The sequence below is a fragment of the Dermochelys coriacea genome, chromosome 11, assembly GCF_009764565.3.
Source record: "Dermochelys coriacea isolate rDerCor1 chromosome 11, rDerCor1.pri.v4, whole genome shotgun sequence".
NCBI classification, from domain to species: Eukaryota; Metazoa; Chordata; order Testudines; family Dermochelyidae; genus Dermochelys; species Dermochelys coriacea.
Window position 1 is genome coordinate 79,538,970 of NC_050078.2, and position 18,457 is coordinate 79,557,426.

General features: G+C 52.7%; 1 protein-coding gene and 1 long non-coding RNA gene across 5 annotated transcripts; one reads left to right on the forward strand and one right to left on the reverse strand.

Annotated features, from left to right (window-relative positions):
- Positions 1-24: 24 nt before the first annotated feature.
- LOC119863386 lies at positions 25-17,103 on the forward strand. 4 transcript variants are annotated; one of them, XR_006278152.1, is made up of 8 exons: positions 25-189; positions 9,121-9,310; positions 10,150-10,282; positions 10,430-10,547; positions 11,084-11,779; positions 12,497-12,652; positions 14,213-14,315; positions 14,802-17,103. It is a non-coding gene; the product is annotated as an uncharacterized LOC119863386 (long non-coding RNA). The 4 variants fall into 4 exon arrangements; XR_006278151.1 differs by lacking the exon at positions 25-189 and having other exon boundaries at positions 7,963-9,310; positions 11,084-11,227; positions 11,603-11,779; positions 14,802-17,101; XR_006278150.1 differs by lacking the exon at positions 25-189 and having other exon boundaries at positions 7,963-9,310; positions 14,802-17,102.
- Positions 2,359-6,502, reverse strand: LOC122458231 (zinc finger protein RFP-like). Its single transcript, XM_043505852.1, has 2 exons — positions 3,314-6,502; positions 2,359-3,042 (listed from the first exon to the last, which is right to left on the reverse strand). The coding sequence occupies exons 1-2, from the start codon at positions 3,728-3,730 to the stop codon at positions 2,602-2,604; spliced, it is 858 nt and encodes a 285-aa protein (XP_043361787.1). The 5' UTR covers positions 3,731-6,502; the 3' UTR covers positions 2,359-2,601.
- Positions 17,104-18,457: the final 1,354 nt, after the last annotated feature.

The window sequence follows — 18,457 nt, forward strand, 5'->3', positions numbered from 1 at the left end:
CGCGGTGCGGACACGTCGCCCCGCCCGCGCCCCGCCGTGCTCCGGCCCCGCGCAGGCTCCGCTTCCGCCCCGTCTCCGTCGCCCCGAGATGATGTCACAGCGCGCGACCTCCCCCGGCTTCGGAACGGGCCACGCGCGCCGGAGCGAGGAGACCCGCGGCGGGAGGGGGCGCGAAGCCCGGCAGTGCGGGTGAGCTTCCCTTTCCCATCAGGCATTGCGGGCACAGACTGTGGGCCAGGCCCTCTCGGTGGCTGGGCTCCATGGGAGGTGCAGTGCGCCTGCGCTAGTGCTCAGCGCGCCCCCACCAGCCCCCCTGAGCGCAGCGGGTGCCCCAGGCCCTAAAACCGGGACAGCTGCCGGCCCGCGGAATCTCCTCGTCTGGAGGGCAGCGGCGGAATGAGATGACTGGCGGAATAACTTCCGGTTACTGTTCCCGGGGGGACCCTTTCAAAGCGCCGCACAGGGATTGAGTTCCGCTCACTGTTCCCGGAGGGACGCTGTTAGCGCGCGTACCGGGGCACTGGCGCTGTCCCCGCCTGAATCCCCCCAGGGAATCCGGGATGCCAGAGGCCTCCGTGACTTCAGCGGCTGGGGGCTGCAAAGTCTCCCCCCCCGTGGCCGCTGGGGGACCCCGGGGCTGCTGGCTGGCGCCGGCCCGCCCAGCGACCCCCCGAGGGGCCCGGCCGCGGAGCTCCCCGTTCCGCCCCAGGGGAGCGGAGAGCCCGGCGAAGCTCGGCGCCGGGGCCCGCTGTATAAGAGGAATCCCCCAGCGTCGGGACTGCGCCTGTGGGATCAGGAGATCGGTCACCCCGTTAGTCAGGGAGAGTCTGGGCAAAAGCCACGGGCGGCTCAGGGCTTCCGCGAACTTTTCTTGATTGCCCGTGACCCGCCGTGACTCTTACTAAAAAAATATCCCGGGCCAAATCTTAGCCTTACCCCGGTTAACTAGCTGCGGGGAGGGCGTTTACTTGTTGCAGAGAGCCAGAGAGGCAGGCATGAGGGACAGCTGGCCGCCTGGCGCCCCATGCCCATGGAGCCTCCCAGAAGACAAGGGCCATTCCAACCGCCTGGACGTTTCGCACCAAACAATAAGCGGCCGTGGACGGCCACCCTCCGTGGGAAGCCAGCCAAGTGTGCCCAGCCGGAGGACAAAGGACTGGGGTGGCTGCTGGAGGCAGGAGAGCAGCTTCCCGGCTCGCACGACAGAGGGGACAGAGGGCTCTGGGACTGACCCAGATGGACCTTTCCGTTCTCTGTGTTAACTAAGCCCTGTCTGCGCTGCGTTCCAGACATGTACAAAACCAGGGAGAGTCAATTATTTTTTATGAAGGTTCAGATTTCTTGGTCAAGGCATAGTCAAGGTCCAGACTTCAGAGAAAAACAATAAAAAATAATAACAATCATGATAATAAATGAATAAAAAGATTTCAGGATTTGCTCAAAAGCACCTGGTGGGCCAGATTTGGCCCACAGTCCCCTGTAATAAACCCCTCTGCTTTTACAGTGCTGGTGGAGAGTCACTCCAGAGTAAGGAAGTGGGGGTACATAAGTCCCCTGGGGCGTACAAGTCTCCCTTGGGTGTCCAAGTCAGGTGGACTTGCTGATGTGAAGCAGGGGTGCTGAAGGCTCTGAGATTCAGAGTCAGGAGGCGGTGAAGCCAAGTGACTTTCCTCACTGGAAAAAGTGTGACCCTTAGGGGGCTGCCACACTAAAGAGCTCCTCCCAGGGACTGTTCAAGAGCACTAGACCTATGGCAGGGAAACAGCCAGGAGATCATGGTGCTGGGGCTCAGTGGGCCTGGCCCAGCAGCTCTGTCGGGGAGCTACCCTAGAGCTGGGGTCACTTTTTCAGAGGGCTGGAGAAGGGGGACCTGCTCCCACAGCCTCGCTCTGCTCAGGGACAATATTGTCACTGGGCTCAAACCAGTGACCCCAAACCAGCCCCCAGAGCCATTGTCTGTTTGCAGGAGCAAATCATGAGCCGCCTGCAGGGTCTGCGGGAGGAGAGAGAAAAGCTCCTGGGCCTGAAATCCGACTGGGACAAGGAGAGTGAGAGACCCCCAGTAGGTGCCCTGCCCTGCCCGGCTGCTTTGCACAGGGGTGTCAGCGACAGCAGCAGGGGGGTCTCTGCACTGGTTGGGGTCTGGGTCATTCAGAAGGTTAAAGGATTTCCAGGGTCACTACAGGGAGACAGGTCAGGGTCATTTTAACCAGTGCAGGGCAGACTCTGCTCTCAGGTGCCTGGTGTACATCAGGAATGACCCCACCAAAGTCAGTGGGGTCAGGGTCAGACTCCTCGGGGCCCCTGGTGTTAGTAACAGCAGGAGGCGCTCCTGTTCAGCCAGAAACTGACCGTTTCATTCAATATCTTTGCCAGAGTAACTGTGGCTACACTAGAGCTTTTGCTAATATTAAAATGTGACCCAAAATCACCAACCCCCAGCCCGTCCCCGTCACTGTACCAGCAACAGATTGAAGTGCAGACCAGGCCATGGCAAATGGTGCTGCCCAAACTGCCCAATGGCATCACTGGAACGTGTGACACTTGAACCCTGGGATCAGCAAAAGTCTCCCCCTCCTCTACCCTGACCCCTGCCACTGGTCAGTGTTTTGCTGTCTCCCCCCACCCCGCCCCAGTGCTAGAGAGACAGAGACAGAGGCTGCTCCCAGTGTAAACCCATTGACCCCAGTGGGAACTAACACCAGGGGCCCAGAGGAGTCTGACCCTGACCCCACTGACTTTGGTGGGGTCATTCCTGATGTACACCAGGCACCTGAGAGTAGAGTCTGCCCTGCACGGGTAAAAATGACCCTGACCTGTCTCCCTATAGTGACCCTGGAAATCCTTTAACCTTCTGAATGACTCAGACCCCAACCAGCGCAGAGAACCCCTGCTGCTGTCGCTGACACCCCTGTGCAAAGCAGCCGGGCAGGGCAGGGCACCTACTGGGAGTCTCTCACTCTCCTTGTCCCAGTCGGATTTCAGGCCCAAGAGCTCTTCTCTCTCCTCCCGCAGACGCTGCAGGCAGGTCAGGATTTGCTCCTGCAAACAGACAATGGCTCTGGGGGCTGGTTTGGGGTCACTGGTTTGTGCCCAGTGATAACATCATCACTGAGCAGAGCGAGGCTGTGGGAGCAGGTCCCCCTTCTCCAGCCCGCTGCTGCATCTCCAGGAACGTGGCTGTGTCCCGTTATTAGGCAGCTCCCTGGCTCTAACCCAGGGCTGGTCAGACACAAGGGTGGGGGGGGGGGGCTCTGTAGCTGCAGAGAAGCTGCCCCTTTAACTCCCAGCCATGCAGATAACTGTTCCCTACCCTGTGCTCCTGGGCAGCCTCCTCCATGGGAACCACCGTGTGAGTGCGGTGTGCCTGGGATTGGTCACACACCACGCAGAGGGGAGTTTGATCCTCCTCGCAGAAGAGTTTCAGAGCCTCCTGGTGCCTGTCACCCACTCTCTGCCCCTCAGGCTCTAGCCCCACCTGCAGCCTCACGCATTTCACTAGCTCCGCCAGGCTCCCCAACTGCCTGTGGGGCCGCAGGTGTCTCTGCGGGGTGGTTTCTCTGCACTGGGGGCAGGAGAAGTTTGTCTCCAGCTCCCCCCAGCACTGGCTGATGCAGGCCCGGCAGAAGTTGTGCCCACACTCAGCGGTCACCGGGTCTGTGAAATACTCCAAGCAGATGGAGCAAGTCACTTCATCCTGGAAGCTCCCGGCCAGGTCCTCAGCAGCCATGGCCCCGCCGCGCTTTCCTGAGCAGATGAAGTAGCCAGCAGCCCTTTAAACCTTTATTTTTTAGTCGATTGCACAACCAGGAGCCAATCACGCTCACTGGCAGAAATTTAAACAAAAACAAAACGAAAGCAGAAGCCGCGCCTCCAAAAAAAAACCCCAAACAAGCAACGAGCTACTTAAAGAAATGAAGAGGTGATTTAATTACATTCACAGAGAAGCCAAGGCTGCTCCCCTGTTTCTACATCCAAGGATCACATTAGCCGTGGGAGTTCGTGTTCAGCTCTTTGTCCTCTATGACACGTAAATCCTTTTCATAGTCACTGCTTTCCAGGCTACAGTTCCCGAGGCCCTAGATGTGGCCACCAGTCTCCATTCCCAGCTATAGGGCCTTGCTTTTTGGCTGCATTTGTTTTACTAATCCCAGTTTACCAAACTATCCAGGCTGCTCCATACAACTGCCCCATCATTAGCATTATTTACCACTCCTCCAAGCTGTGTTAGCCACAGACTTTATCAGCAGTGATTTTATATTTACTTCCAGATCGTTAATTAAAAAGTTGACTAGTGAGGGGCTACAGCCAATCCCTGTGGCTCTTCATTAACAGCTCCCCATTCAGTGATGATTTCCCATTGACAGGTACAAGGTTAGATTTGGGGTCACAGAGCAGGGGGTTTATTTTATGACTGTTTTATAATGCACCTAATTTATTTATTCACAGGCTCCACCTACAGTGTCTGTCACTGTTGTATCTGGGCCCTGGGACAATTCTAGTCTCATTTACATTGGAGCCAATGCAAAATGAATCCAGGCCATCCCTCCCAGCCTGCCCATGAATGCTGTCTGTGGAGATCTATCCCAGGAAACAGCCTCACTCAGCCATGGTAGGGTTGGTGCCCTGATTTCTTTGCTTCTATGGAAACACTCCCAATGGCCTTTCCCCTTCCCGTTCCCGCACATGCTGCCCCAGGCTGGGCAGATCCCATCTGTCTAGGGTTTGCCCCTACTTCACCTGCCAACTTTCCACTCAGGGGACTCAGGGCACTTCAGTAATTCAACAAATTCCCTTGTTTTATTAGCATTGTGTACAGGCCCTACTCAGGTATCAGGCCCCATTGTGCCAGGTGCTATATACATACAGAACAAACAGACAGTCTCTGTCCCAAAGAGCTGCAATCTCCCTGCTTCCCTTCTTCCTGCAGGAAACCCTCTTTGCTACATCTTGGACCTGCTCCAGCTGCTCTCAGGGTGATTAGCACTTTCTCTAGCTCAGGGCCTTAGAACATTTTCAATATGTTTCTCGGCCTCCGAACCATTTAATAAAATCACGTCTCTGGGTGAGTTATTGGTTTGCTCCTCCCCCACCAAATGGGAGCGTCCTGAATGCAGCCAAACAGCTGTTCTGTGGTGGGCAGAAGGCCTTGGAAGGGTGGGGAGGAGTTGGTCAGCGGGAGATGCTCTGGGGGAGGGCAGAGCTTGGCTGCCAGTGGGTGCTAAGCACCCACTAATTTTTCCCCATGGGTGCTCCAGCCCCAGGGCACCCATGCAATCAGTGCCGATGATCCCCTCCCCCAAATCAAAAGTCCTAGAGATTTTGGGTGCATCTCTCCGTGTTGTAAATGTTACCAGCTTCTGTGTGTGCGTGTCTCTCTGGGTGGGGTGTGTGTGTTTATGCTTAAGCTGATTGTGAGGTCACGGATGCCAACAGCACAGAGTGTTGGGCCTCAGCATTCTTGCCCTGCCTTCAGTCTGCCAGCTGGCTTGGTTGACAACAGCTGGTGAATCAAGGAGCTGCTGAGAGACGCGGACGATCCCTCTGTCAACAACTTCTTGAATCAGCTATTTCCACAGGTTTTCGACAAAAGATGAGTTTTTACAGAAGGTAATTCCCAGATTCTTTTCCTGCTCATTCGATCGCACATGACAGGTTGGTGCCTCCTTCCCCGTGGGCAGGGGTGGCCAATCTGGGGCTCCAGAGCCGCATACGGCTCTTCAGAGGTTAATATGCAGCTCCTTGCACAGGCACTGACTCCGGGGCTGGAGCTACAGATGCCAACTTTCCAATACGCTGTGGGGTGCTCACTGCTCAACCCCCTGCTCTGCCCCAGGTCCCGCCACCACTCCACCCCCTCCCGCAAGGCCCCTGCCCCTTCCCCCGAGCCTGCCATGCCCTCACTCCTCCCCCTTCCCCACCAGAGCCTCCTGCGCACTGCAGAACCGTGATTGTGGCGGGCGGGAGGAGTGGGGAGGGAGTGGGAGGCGCTGATTGGAGGAGCTGCCGGTGGGCGGGAGGTGCTGGGGCTGGAGCAGGGTCGTGGATGGGGGGCTGCTGGCGTGTTACTGGGGCTCTTTGGCAATGTTCATTGGTCAATCCTGGCTCTTCTCAGGCTCAGGTTGGCCCCCCCAGTGCAGGGACGGGTGGGGGCTCGTGTTGCAACAGTCAGGTCTCAGCGTTCCGTTGTGATTTGAATGTGGGCATCTCTCAGTTCTCCGTCTGCTTCAGCCTTTCACGGTCTTTGGAGCCAGATTTCGATGATTTTATCTTTCAGCAGGCTAGTAGGGGTGAATTTCCATGGATATAACCTAAAGGGAAGATAAAAAAAACTGGTGTAGAATTTAGATTGATATCTCCATAAATAGTATTTCCCTTGGAGTTGCCCCAATGCAGTCCGTGCCTTCAAGTAGGGAATATAAACTGTTTGTCTCAAGTAATGATTGTCTAATGTATGTGTATTGAGACAATATCGATCTCAGAATTTACATAGATTCATAGATACTAAGGTCAGAAGGGACCATTCTGATCATCTAGTCCGACCTCCTGCACAACGCAGGCCACAGAATCTCACCCACCCACTCCTACGAAAAACGATTGAAACACATAAATGAGCTCAAATATGCGGAAGAAATAAATCTGAAGCTATTGAAAGTGATACAGTGATCCACTCCCATCCCCTGGTTGTCATCTTGGTAGTTCTCTCTGAAATAATCTCATGGAAACAGACTTCAAAACGCTCTACAAATTCTACTATACCCCCATTGGGCTACATAAAATAGACATGTCAGTTCCCCCCTGCAATTCCTTTCCAGGAAAGGGGTTTAAATAAACTGCAGCCTAAATTTGTCATGAGTCTCAGTGTGATTTCTTTGTTATTGTTTTGGTGGCCTATTGTTCTGATTAGACGTTATAAATAGTATGGGAAATTCTTCAGTTAAAGTTTAAACTATTTTGAAATAGTTGAGAATAAGTCAACATATTTGCAGCTGCTAATCCATCCTTCCAGACCCTCAAACCTTCTAGATGACAATCCTTTGTTCCTTCTCCTGGGTTCTCTGGGAACAGAGGTTTATTGGTTTTCAGCTTGGCCCTATCTGTTCCCAGAGTCCCAACATTCTGTGCACAAAGGAGTGGGGTTAACAATGAAGCATTTTTGCAATTGGGCCCAGGCAATGACCTAAGAAAATAGAAATTGACCTTGGCTGTTTCCATCTCTGTACATTGGCAAAGGAGGAGTGAGATCCATGGGGTGAGAGTCAGGCTAGGAACTGTCACCAGTGACTGTGCTAGGACGAGATGAATTACAGATCTGGTACGTGGAGGTTTCTTGTTATAGAGCAAAAGGGAGAACCTGTGATGTGCTGTGTCCAAGAAAGGCTATGACAAAGGTGGATCGGGGATCCTGGTGCCTCTCCCCAAGGAAATCTCAAAGCATCTCCTCTTGGACAGGAGCAGCAACTTTCATACTAGCAGTTAAAGGCAACTTTAGGTTTATAAATTCAGAGTTTCAAAGGATCTAAGACCAGCCCTGACCATCTAGTCTGACCTCCTACATAACATGGGCCCTGGAACTTCCCCAGAAGAATTCCTGTTTCACAGTGGTCCCATGTGTCTTCACCTGGTGCGGGGTCTAGTCATGGGGGTAGAGCTCAGTGATAGAGTGTTTGACTGCACATTAAGTGGTCCTTGGTTCAACTCCAAGTGCCCCCTTTGAAGCCTTTGTTAATAAGCAGCAAATTTCAAACAAACAAAAGGAAGTATTCTTTCCATACAATGCACAATTAATCTGTGGATCTCTTTGCCGGAGGATGTTGTGAAGGCCAAGATTATAAGAGGAGTCAAAAATGAACTAGATAAATTAATGGAGGACAGGTCCATCCGTGGCTATTTGCCAAGATGGGAAGGGATGGTGTCCCTACCCTCTGTTTGCCAGAAGCCAGGAGTGAGCGACAGGAATGGATCACTTGATGATTATCTGTTCATTCCCTCTGGGGCACCTGGCACTGGCCACTGTCAGAAGACAGGATACAGGGCTAGATGGACCTTTGTTTTGATCCAGTATGGCTAGTCTTTTGTTCCTTATGTTCTTGGTTGGATGAACCAGTCCTGGCTATTAGAGGAGCAGATGATTTCAAAAGACCACTGTCTTGGATCTGGGAATCCTGGGCAGACTAATTCCTTTCCTTTAGAGTATGACAGAAAAACTCATTTCCTCCTTCCTTCTATTCCAAGCTTCGTTCCTTTTTTCAAAGACTCGCCTCTAGGGAGCACAGAGAGATCCATGTGCACAAAGTGCTCGTCCAACCTGTAGCAGTGGAGGCCTGCTCTGGCCTCAGCCAGCAAGAACAGGCCTTGCCAGAGAAGCCCAAGAGAAGCAAATGCTCGTGGAAGATCCTGTCAGGCATGAAAAGACTCTGTGTTTGTAGCCAATCTGACAACTTGATGGCAGATATTGATCAGGAGAGAACAGTTTCCTCTCCAAGAAGGTGGACGTGCTTTTCCCTGAAGAAGGAGGAGAAGAAGAAGAAGAAGAAGAAAAAGAAAGCAGCCAAGAACCAGGTGGAGTCAGAGGAGGAGAAACTGCAGGAGAAGCAAGACAATGTTGAACTGGATCTTACAGGCGAGGATACAAACCACATGGTTAGCAAGGAACATGTGAGGAATACTCACACCAGTCACTCTACAAGCCTTATGTAAGTGGGGGAACGGTGGGGAACTTTCCTGGCTTCTGCACTACTCTGGTGAAATGGGCTAGCGGAAGGATCTGAGTCCTCACTTCCACTTCCTTTTCCCCGGGGCCTCCCTGCCCTCGAGGATTCCCCTTCCACTCTACTGTCTGGCAGAGTCCAAAGCACAGGGTCTGCACCATTAAGAGAAATAACGGGGAATAACGTCATCCAGACTCTTCTGATCTTTCCATAAGGTTCCGTCCTGCTTCCATTCCAGGAATGGGGGGAAGGTTCAGGAGCTTCCAAATGTCTCCTCCCCTCTCAGGAGCCAATCCTCCTTTGTAACACGCTGGAGAGGAAATGAGACATGACAAAAGGACAACAGCGAATGGCAATGGAGGCAGGGGGCAGATTGGGATAGTTGAGTGAAATTCTTTCCCCACTCCAGGCAATGAAGACCATTTACGAGGTCCTTTCCTATGGGGATACCGAGAAGCCATCCTGGAAATGTATCCCCAGCTGCTCATCCTCTGCATCAGGCAAGTGCAGTATGTGATGGATCTGCACTTGCCAGGGACCTACACGGCCAGCGAGACATCCAGCCCCGAGGAGGGATCCAGCTGCCTCAGTCCCCTAAGGTAATAACTGAAAGGAAAAGGAAGAACAGATTTGTTCTGCTAGACACATGGGGTCTGTTCATGGCCATCAGTTGTTCGGGTGCTGTCGTTAGCCCAGGCTCAATTCGGTGCAGGTCTCTCTTGAGGGAAAAGGGTTGAGAGCCGTGTGTTCTTGTGAGTCACACTCGCTCATCTGACTCCATCCACAGGCCCGCTGCTTTCCCTACACATTCCGGCAGCAGTCATGTTTGTGCATCCGACCACATGTGCCACCCGCCAAAGTGTCAGTGCTTTTATCACTGCCTGCTGAGCAAATCTGTGGGCCTCTGTCCACAAACGCGGACAGAGCCACACCAGCAGCACATGGGGCCAGGCCCTGCAGGATGTCAGCATCACAGACAGACAGGAGGAAGAGGGACTAGTTCAACTGGTTCTGTGGGCACAGTTAGGGGCTTCCCTATACATTCCCTTTCCATTATACAGGGAAAACCAGAGCACCAGAAGACACCTCAGGTGGTGTAAACTGACATAGCTTTGCTCGCTTACACTAACTAAGGATCTGACCCCAAATGCCTGCTTGAGTCCTGTTACCTGTTGCAATAAAGAATCAAGTATTCAGCCACAGTGAGTGATGACACCAACCATCTTGAGAAGCCACAGTGTCACTAACTGGTTAGAAACTCAATGAAACTGCAGTGTAGACAGGGCCCATTGGGGAGGGAAGCACCATGATATCACACTGGATCTATCCTCGGGGAGGCTAGCTTCTGCTGACCATGCTGTGTGTCCCAGGACTTGTGCAGATTTGCCATGCCTGGGGCTGATCTCGTTGCCTGACACTGGTATTTTTTTCTCTTTAGCAGTGGAGGCTGTGAAGACTCTTTTCTCCATGTCCGGCTACTAGAAGGAATTTGCCATCATCCAGTTTCAGCAGGGTTGGGACATGATAGCCTCCCAATAATACTACTCACAGGGTGTTGGCCTGATTCCAAGGTAGGAGCCCAAAGTTTTCTCCTCACTGGGTCTCTCTTGGGAATGGGATTTCCGTGGGAAATATTCCTCTGTTCCAGGCTGCCAGCTCAGCCCAGCAACTAGAGAAGAACTTGAAAATCACAAGGGACTTTCTGTTCCATGTTCCAGAGCCATGATCGAGTTTGAGATCCCTCAGCTCCCTGCAGTTTTCAAAGAGGCAATCACCATCGTCCAGAGTGAGAGGGAGGAGGAGCAGAGAACGATCGCCATGGCTTTCTGCACTGAGGTGAGATTCCTTAGTTGACAAGCACAAGGGGGTTTTCTGGAGAGCAGCTCAGGCCAGTAAGCTCTGGGCACATTGTCAGCAGCTCAGCAGCCTTACCACCAGCTAGCTCCTCTCCGCACATGGATGGTTGTGGGGCATGGCAAAGAGAGGGAGGGAGAGACAGGATGAAATTGCTCCTGGCTGGATGTGCCTCGATGGGATTATATGACAAGAGGGGATGTTTCTCCAGTGCCCCAAGGCCTTGCTTCTCTCCTCACCTTTTCCTGGGGTTCTGCTTTTCTTCTGTCCCAGGGGTCTCTACATGGCACTCAATGAGGCCTGGAGACACCCCTTTCCCGAGGGGTTGATTTGTGACTTGTGCATTAGTCCAACTTTTGGGAATGAACCAACTGAAACAGCAGCAACTGGCTCCCTACACACCTACTCCCTAAACACACTGGGAGTAAGTGGCCATTTGGTAAAGACGACTGCCCAGGGAACAGACCCCACAGGAAAACCTCTGCTCCTCAACCTGATGTTGATTTGGCTCTTTCCAGTTTCTCCAGAGTCCTTCCATTGACACAGTACTGACAAAATCAGAGCTCCGGGCGCAGCTCAAGGAATGGACCAAAGACACAAATCCCGTCATATGGAGGCTCAGTCTGTGAGGCCTTGGCAGTATTGTGCTCCAGCCAGAAAAGGTGAGAGGCGTGGATTGCCCAGGGGACCGATGTCTCTCAAATAGCTCGGAAATGAGAGCGAGATCCCCACACAAACCTTGTTGTTTTTAACACACAACACTGACATGTTGGAGGTGCTTTACTGAGCAAATCAAGGCATGACATGCTCCCTTCTCCCGTGAGCTGACCCCTGATTGCAGATGTGATGTAATGTGGGAGGTGGGGAGAGCAAAGACAAAGGTTACAGTGAGCAGCTGGCACAGAGTGACAGGAGAATGACTTTCTGCCCCGTTGGGGGGCTGTGCCATCCGTGGTTTCTCCTAGGTGGGAGTGGTCCAGCATGTGCTCCAGGCTGTCACCCCGGATAGCAATGAGTTGCCTTCTTCATTCCTGCAGGTGAGATTGTTACGGGCCCAGCTGCCAGGAACTGTGGCCATGTTTTATGACCGGGATGGAGGGTGTGTCAAGGAGGCCATGCATAAAGCTGGAGACATCATCTACCTCCTCAAGAGGGAGGGGCTTGGCTCCATCTCCCAGGACATTGCAGTCAGCCTTCGCCCCTTCATTGATGACGTAAGGCTTGGAACCCCAGGATAAGCCCATTCCCCCCCTCCACCTGTCTCTGATGCCCTTGTCTCTCTCTCCCCATCCGCTTCCTCCCGCCCCTCAAGCCTGCCATGGAGCCTCCAAGGAGTGCCCCCGCCAATCTCCTGCTGAGCCACCTCCCTGTCAGAGCTCTTCTTGGCAAAGCTCAGCCTCAGCGACAGGCTCCCAGCCCCTTCTGCAGCCTGGCCTGGGGGAGAGGGGGCCTGGCACTGGGCAGATGACCAGCTGTCTGGAGAACATAGGACCCCAAAGAGGTGGAGATTCTCTGCAGGAAAGAAGTGAGTCAGGAATGGCCCGGTTCTCGGGGGCACCGAAGAGCAAAAGAAATGCTGTGTTTTGTAGCTGCGAATCCCTGCAAGGCTCCAGCAGCTGCTTCTCTCCTTCCCCAGACCAGTCTCCAGCAGACTTCCCTCCCTCTCCCCTAATCTTCTAGGGTTCTGGGGTTCTGTGCTCTCCAGACAGAAACTGCCTCTGGGACACCCTGGGGCTGCACTGTCCTGCACAGTGTCTCAGGCCCTGTACAGATGTCTATGGCGCTGGCCCGGTGGCCTCCCTGCTCCCGCCAGCCAAGTCCATTCACACAGGGGGAGCCGGAGCAGCGGGCAGATTATGACTCTGTTGCGTTATGCTCTGATACTGCCTGGCTTTAACCGGGCGTCCCCACCCCCTGTGTGTCATTGCCAGGAGAGGGACAGTGTGTGCTCAGCTGCCATTTTACTGCTTGGCAACGTGGTGAGCAGGGTGCAGGACCCAGACAAACCCCTCGTGGAGCAGGAAATCATCCACTGCTTGCTCCCACTGCTGCTGCATCTTGAAGACCAGGATGAGATTGTGACTCTGGTAAGTGCCATGGTCATTATTTCCAGAGCAAAGAGCCAGAATCCCCTGGGACCCGCTCTCCATTCATCGCCAGAGTCCCTTGCCCAAGCAGAGTCTTCTCCTCCCTGCTTCACTCCATGCTGGAGCCTAGTGCCTCATCCATCCTCACAGCACAATTTGGAAGAAAAGCCTTCTTCTGGGAAAGAGTCCTGAGTCTCTATTGCAAAGACAGGCCTCAGGCCTTTGGGCTGCTGCATCCAAAGATTCACAACAAGAGGCAGCAAAAGAAAAGGGAGCAAAGATCTGTCCATGCCCCTTTGGTTCAGGGAGCTGATATATGCCCACAGCCTTCTGGAAAGTGGGTGCAGCTGCCCTGTCTTCTTCCCTGGAGCTCCTGAGAGAACTTCTCCAGGTCCTAGCTTCCCAACATTCACCGGATGTTGCCGTCTTTGGTTGGGCCAACTGGGATGTAGAGGGAAGCCTGATCTGGGGGCTCCTTTGGTCAGACTCTTTGGGATCCCAAAGCTGACTCACACTCTCATACAGTCTCTTTGTGCAGAAGGACTGAGCTGTGGAGATCTCTTATGACTCTTTCCAGGGGGGTCCATCGAGGGGCGCTGGGCCCGGGACAACCCCCACATTCTGCCCCAGGCCCCACCCCCCACCCCACCTCTTCCTGCCCCTGCTCTGCCCCCGCCTCACTCTCATTCCTCCCATTCCCCCAAATTCCCACCCCCTCCTCTGCCGAGCTATGCTGTGAGTCGGCGAGGTGGGGCATAGTGTAGCAGGGCCAGGAGTACTGCTGCTGGCCCCGGCATGGCCCAGGTCCTGCGTCCCCCTGAAGTGTGGAGCCCCCCAAAATGCGGGGCCCTGGGCAACCGCTCCAAACCATCCAAAGGACGGGACGGCTCTGGCTCTCTCCAGCCAATTCTCAGTTTCCTCTCCTGAGCACAGTCCTGTAGAGAACAAATTACAGGAATCTCCACTAGTATGAAAAGCAGGAGAACAAGGGACGGGGAAGGCTCGATGTCCCCCAGACTATCCCTCTCTCAGTGAGAACCCTCTTGGTCCCCCCTTCCCTTGCAGTGATGTAAACTGACGCTCTTCCGCTGCGCAGTGTTTCTCGGCTGGGCTCATTTGAAGAGGCTGTTCTGCAGCATGGCCTGGGATGGCTCCTCACAGCTCTCGAAGTGTGTCTGGAAGTGCTTGTGCCTTGAGAGTGGTGAATGGGGACTTGAGGGAGACCTTTCTAACCCCACACCATGAATACCCATCCGCTTCGGTCGGGTTGCAAGACTCTATTCCAGGCTCTCTGCTGGTTCATTTCTGCAGGAGTTACAATCCGTTCACATTGTTGACATTTTTCTCCCCAACTGTCAGACCTCCAAACTTTTGTCTTTTAAAATGAAAGCTGAGGTTCTGGAGAACACAACAGTAACGTTAGAGAGGTGCTGCTACGATGTATGGGTTTATATTGGCGGTTGCCATGCCCTGGCTATATGCTTTGGCTTTCCTGGACTATTCGCTGTGGGAAGAACATGTCATTTGTATATTGTGCATTTCTTCCTTCTTACTTCCTAGATGCAGAACAACAAGAGCCACATCCCCAAATTCCTGTTCCAGGCCCTAGAGTAGCTGGAAAGCTCACAGACAACAATAAGACATTCTGCAGCCTTGTTCATTGGTAAGCAGAGCAAATTCACTTGAGCTTTTTTAAATGTTTCCTTCAAAGCCCTTTTCTAGACTCCTGCTCTGTTCCCTCTGACAGCGCCAGAATCCTAAAACGGGGTGTGTGTGTGTGTGTGTGTGTGTGTGTGTGTGTGTGTGAGAGAGAGAATGAGAGAGAGAATTAACATGTATTCCAAGATGAAGGGAGCAACTTAGCTGTATCGACTGCACCAACTTCCCCTGCCCACAACAACTCTTTGGCTGAGCCTAGGGGAGATTGAATTTACATCATGCTGGTTTGATGTGAATTCAATCTCCTTTGGAAATCAGCTTCTCAGTAACTTCTGGGCAGCTGATGCTTTATCTAATGTGCTTTGTGAACAGAAGTGAGGAATGTATTTAATTTCCGAAGGGCTGTCTTGGGGGAATGGCTGCATTTTTAGCAGTTTTCAGCGAAGGATTTGAAAAGTAATGAGATCCATTGTATTCATTGTATGTCTAGGAAATACTATCCGCCATTACTGCAATTTGTTGTCTGAAACAGTGAATGAAGATGACATCTCCCTCCTGTATGACGGTAAGGAAATACTGCTGTGTGTTTGTGCCTCTGTGGGAAGTCTAGGGGTGCAGCACAGGGCCCAAACACAGGTTTGAATGTGGACACAGGTCCCTCTCTGTCTAAGGACAGCGTTTAAGGAAGAAGGATGGTCATGCGAGCTTTCATCGAGGTACCATAATATGTGTACGGGAGCAGGGGAATTCCATCCCTAGCTCCTAGTATAGACGTAGCCTTAGAGCTGCGTGGGGAAACTCTCTTCATCAAGGTCAGAAAGTCTCTAAAGGAAGGCCTGACGGAATTGAAAAGAACCATTGTTATTAAGGATGATGATGATGATGACGATTACCCTCTGTAGGGGAAAGATTCATCACCTGCCCTCCCTGTAATGGAGTGATTGCAGGCCAGGGAACTTCACTCCCAGATTGGTTATCAGCTCATAGGAAATCCCATGAGTGCACATGGGAAACGCTTTTCCCTGTGACCTCTTCAGGAATGAAGGCACAGGGCCACAAAGGATTTCAGTAAACATTAGGAGCCTAATTCCCTTTCCCTCTCGGCCTAAATGTTTGATGGTTTAATGCCGCTGCTACTGTCACTTTCCTGTTCCATTGACTTTCCTGTTCCATTGGACTCTGGCCTTTGGGCCACACAGCCCCGACGGAGAGGATGGCTACATGGACTCTGGTCGTTGGGCCACACAGCCCCGACGGAGAGGGCGGCCGCATGGACTCTGGCCATTGGGCCACACAGCCCTGAGTGGGAGGGCAGCCATTTTGACTCTGGCTGTAAGGCCAAACCACCCTGAGGCTAAGGGCAGTTATTTAGTTTAAGCCATGGGACCTCGCCCCTTCACCCCTCAGGCATCGCTCATCTGTCACCATAAGACCCACACCATGATATAAGACTCTCGGGGTCAGGATGCAAACAGGAGTAGAAGCAAGGAGTGGCATGTGACCCCTCTAAGAGCTCCTGCCACTCCTCTACCAATCTGGGGGTGTTTTATCTCCAACCACCTGCCTCAGGAATGGATTTGAGCAATGGGGGAAAGTTCTGGGGCAGAGTGTTTCATAGGGTAAGTGCCTTGGTGGGGTGACCTGCCCACAAGAGGGGCCCATCACGGCTCCATGAAATCCCCCCACCGTCCTCTACTAATCGGTCAGGGTTTTGCACACACCCCTTAGGCCATCCCAGAAGGGAAACGTACCGATCAGAATAGGCAGTGCCCGAAGGTCTAGGCCAGAAGCCGCCGATCTCGGGAGCTCCATGTTTACGTGGCTGGCAGCGTCGCCCTGGAATTCACAACACAACACTGTGTGGAAGAGGCCGTCTCGTTCCAAGGATGTCTTTTGCAGAAATCATGGCCTAGGCCTTCAGGCTATACCTGTTCTGGATTGGTACCTGTTTCCCTTCTGAGATGGCCTAAGGTGAGAGTGAAACCCTCTCCAATTGGTAGAGGGCAATGTGGGGACTTTTTAGGGATCCTGTTGCGGGCAGCTCACTCCACTACGGCACTTCCCGTATTTGGTCAAATCCCCTCTTGGAGTGGTCCTTCAGGGCTGACGCCCACTTCAATTGGTAGAGGACAGAGGGAGGAGTTCTCACAGGGGATATACAGCCCCCTTCTGGATGGGTCACCCTGCCCCGGAACGTCCCCGAATTGGTCAACTCCAGTCTCCGGGTGTGTAAAATGCTGTTTGCCACTGCCAAATTTTTGTAAAAGAAGGGAAGAAAGGCATGTACGTTTTGTGTTATCTATAAGGTGGCCATCTTGGACTTGGCAAAAGAATATGATGACCTTTTGCCATTGGCTATATTATTTTGGGTTGGGAAGCACACTCCCACGCACGGATTGAATCCGCGTAGATAGGGTCTAACATCCAGGCAGAGAAGACGCAAAGAGGGATAGGGAGGGTTTTTAGTTAGGTCTACTCACCTCGTTCCTGTGTCCATCGTTGAAGTCTGTCCCTGACCTCCAATGTCAAGAGAGCAGAAGCTGTCCATCGCTATCCCTGCAAGAGAAGGTAGAAAGAACATCAACATTACCTCATGGGTGTAATTGCTTGTGAGAGTGGAGCATTTCCAGAGTTAAAGTTTTGTTAATCCACCGCTTCTCTAGCCTATCTTAGTCCTTTTCCCTGTAAAAAGAAAAGGAGTACTTGTGGCACCTTAGAGACTAACAAATTTATTAGAGCATAAGCTTTCGTGAGCTACAGCTCACTTCATCGGCATCCGATGCATCGGATGCCGATGAAGTGAGCTGTAGCTCACGAAAGCTTATGCTCTAATAAATTTGTTAGTCTCTAAGGTGCCACAAGTACTCCTTTTCTTTTTGTGAATACAGACTAACACGGCTGCTACTCTGAAACCTTTGAGCCCCTTGATTCTCTTTAAATTACCACCAAAGTTCCCACTCCCTGTGTGAGTGGCATGGGGGACTGCATCCGATGCATCCGATGAAGTGAGCTGTAGCTCACGAAAGCTTATGCTCTAATAAATTTGTTAGTCTCTAAGGTGCCACAAGTTCTCCTTTTCTTTTTGCGAATACAGACTAACACGGCTGCTACTCTGAAACCTTTTCCCTGTAGTACATAAAGTCTTGTTTGTGTGGTTACCACTGTGTGGCATTATTTTCGTGTGCTAAGGCAAGGTCTGATAGACGGGTTTACAGAGGGGACCATGTGGGAAGAATTTACTGTAAGATTCCCCGCATCTTCTGAATGCGGTTTGGGTTCTGCCCTCTTTAAAGGAAGGAAAAATCCTTTCAGGTGATCCTATGGGGCTGAAACCCACTGTGATTAGTTAATAATCGTTCCTATTCCATGATGTTCGTGACCCTGTGTATCCTAGGGAAGTAGCTCATGGGTCACTATGCATCTTTTGATTTAAAATGGACACTTGTGGTGTACAGACGAAGAAGGACAACTTTTCAAATCCAATGTGCACAGAGATTTTATGGACACTTCAAGTATTGAATACAATGCTTTTATCTTTAATCTGCTCATTAAACAAAGACAAAGGAGCAGGATTGGGAGGCTAGGCACTGACTTCCCCAGAATCATTCCTCTCCTACCGGGGTGGCAAGTCTGTAGCAATTTTGGTGGTGCCCCGAACGCTCAGAGCCCGCCCCCACCGAACTCCACCCCCCACCTGCCTAAGGCTCTGTGAGGGAGTTTGGGTTGTGGGAGGAGGTCTGGCCCTAGGTTGCAGGCCCTGGGTTGGGGCAGAGAATTGGGGTGTAGGACAGTTGAGAGGTTGGGCTCTAAGATGGAGTCTGGGGTGCAAGCTCTGGGATGGAGTTTGAGTGCTGGGTGCAGGCTCCTGGCTGGGGCACAGGGTGGGGGTGCAGGATGGGTGGAGGGGTGCAGGCTCTGGGAGGGAGTTTGGGGTAGGGAGGGGCTGTGGAGGGAGGGGATGCAGTCTCTGGAATGGAGTTTGGTTGTAGGCTCTGGGCTGGGGTAAGGGGTGGGGGTATGGGAGGGAGTTTGGGTGCCGGAGGGGGTGTGTGGGAAGGGGGTGGGGGTGCAGGCTGTGGGATGGAGTTTGGGTGCTGGGTGTAGGCTCTGGGCTGGGGCAGCGCCTGGGGATGCAGCAGTGGGTGA

Excerpts from the sequence above, each read along its gene's own strand:
- LOC122458231 (XM_043505852.1), bottom strand. The coding sequence starts at position 3,730 with ATGGCTGCTGAGGACCTGGCCGGGAGCTTCCAGGATGAAGTGACTTGC. Across the intron at positions 3,043-3,313 it reads AGGCTGCCCAGGAGCACAGG|GAGCAAATCCTGACCTGCCT; the intron begins GTAGGGAACAGT and ends GTCTGTTTGCAG.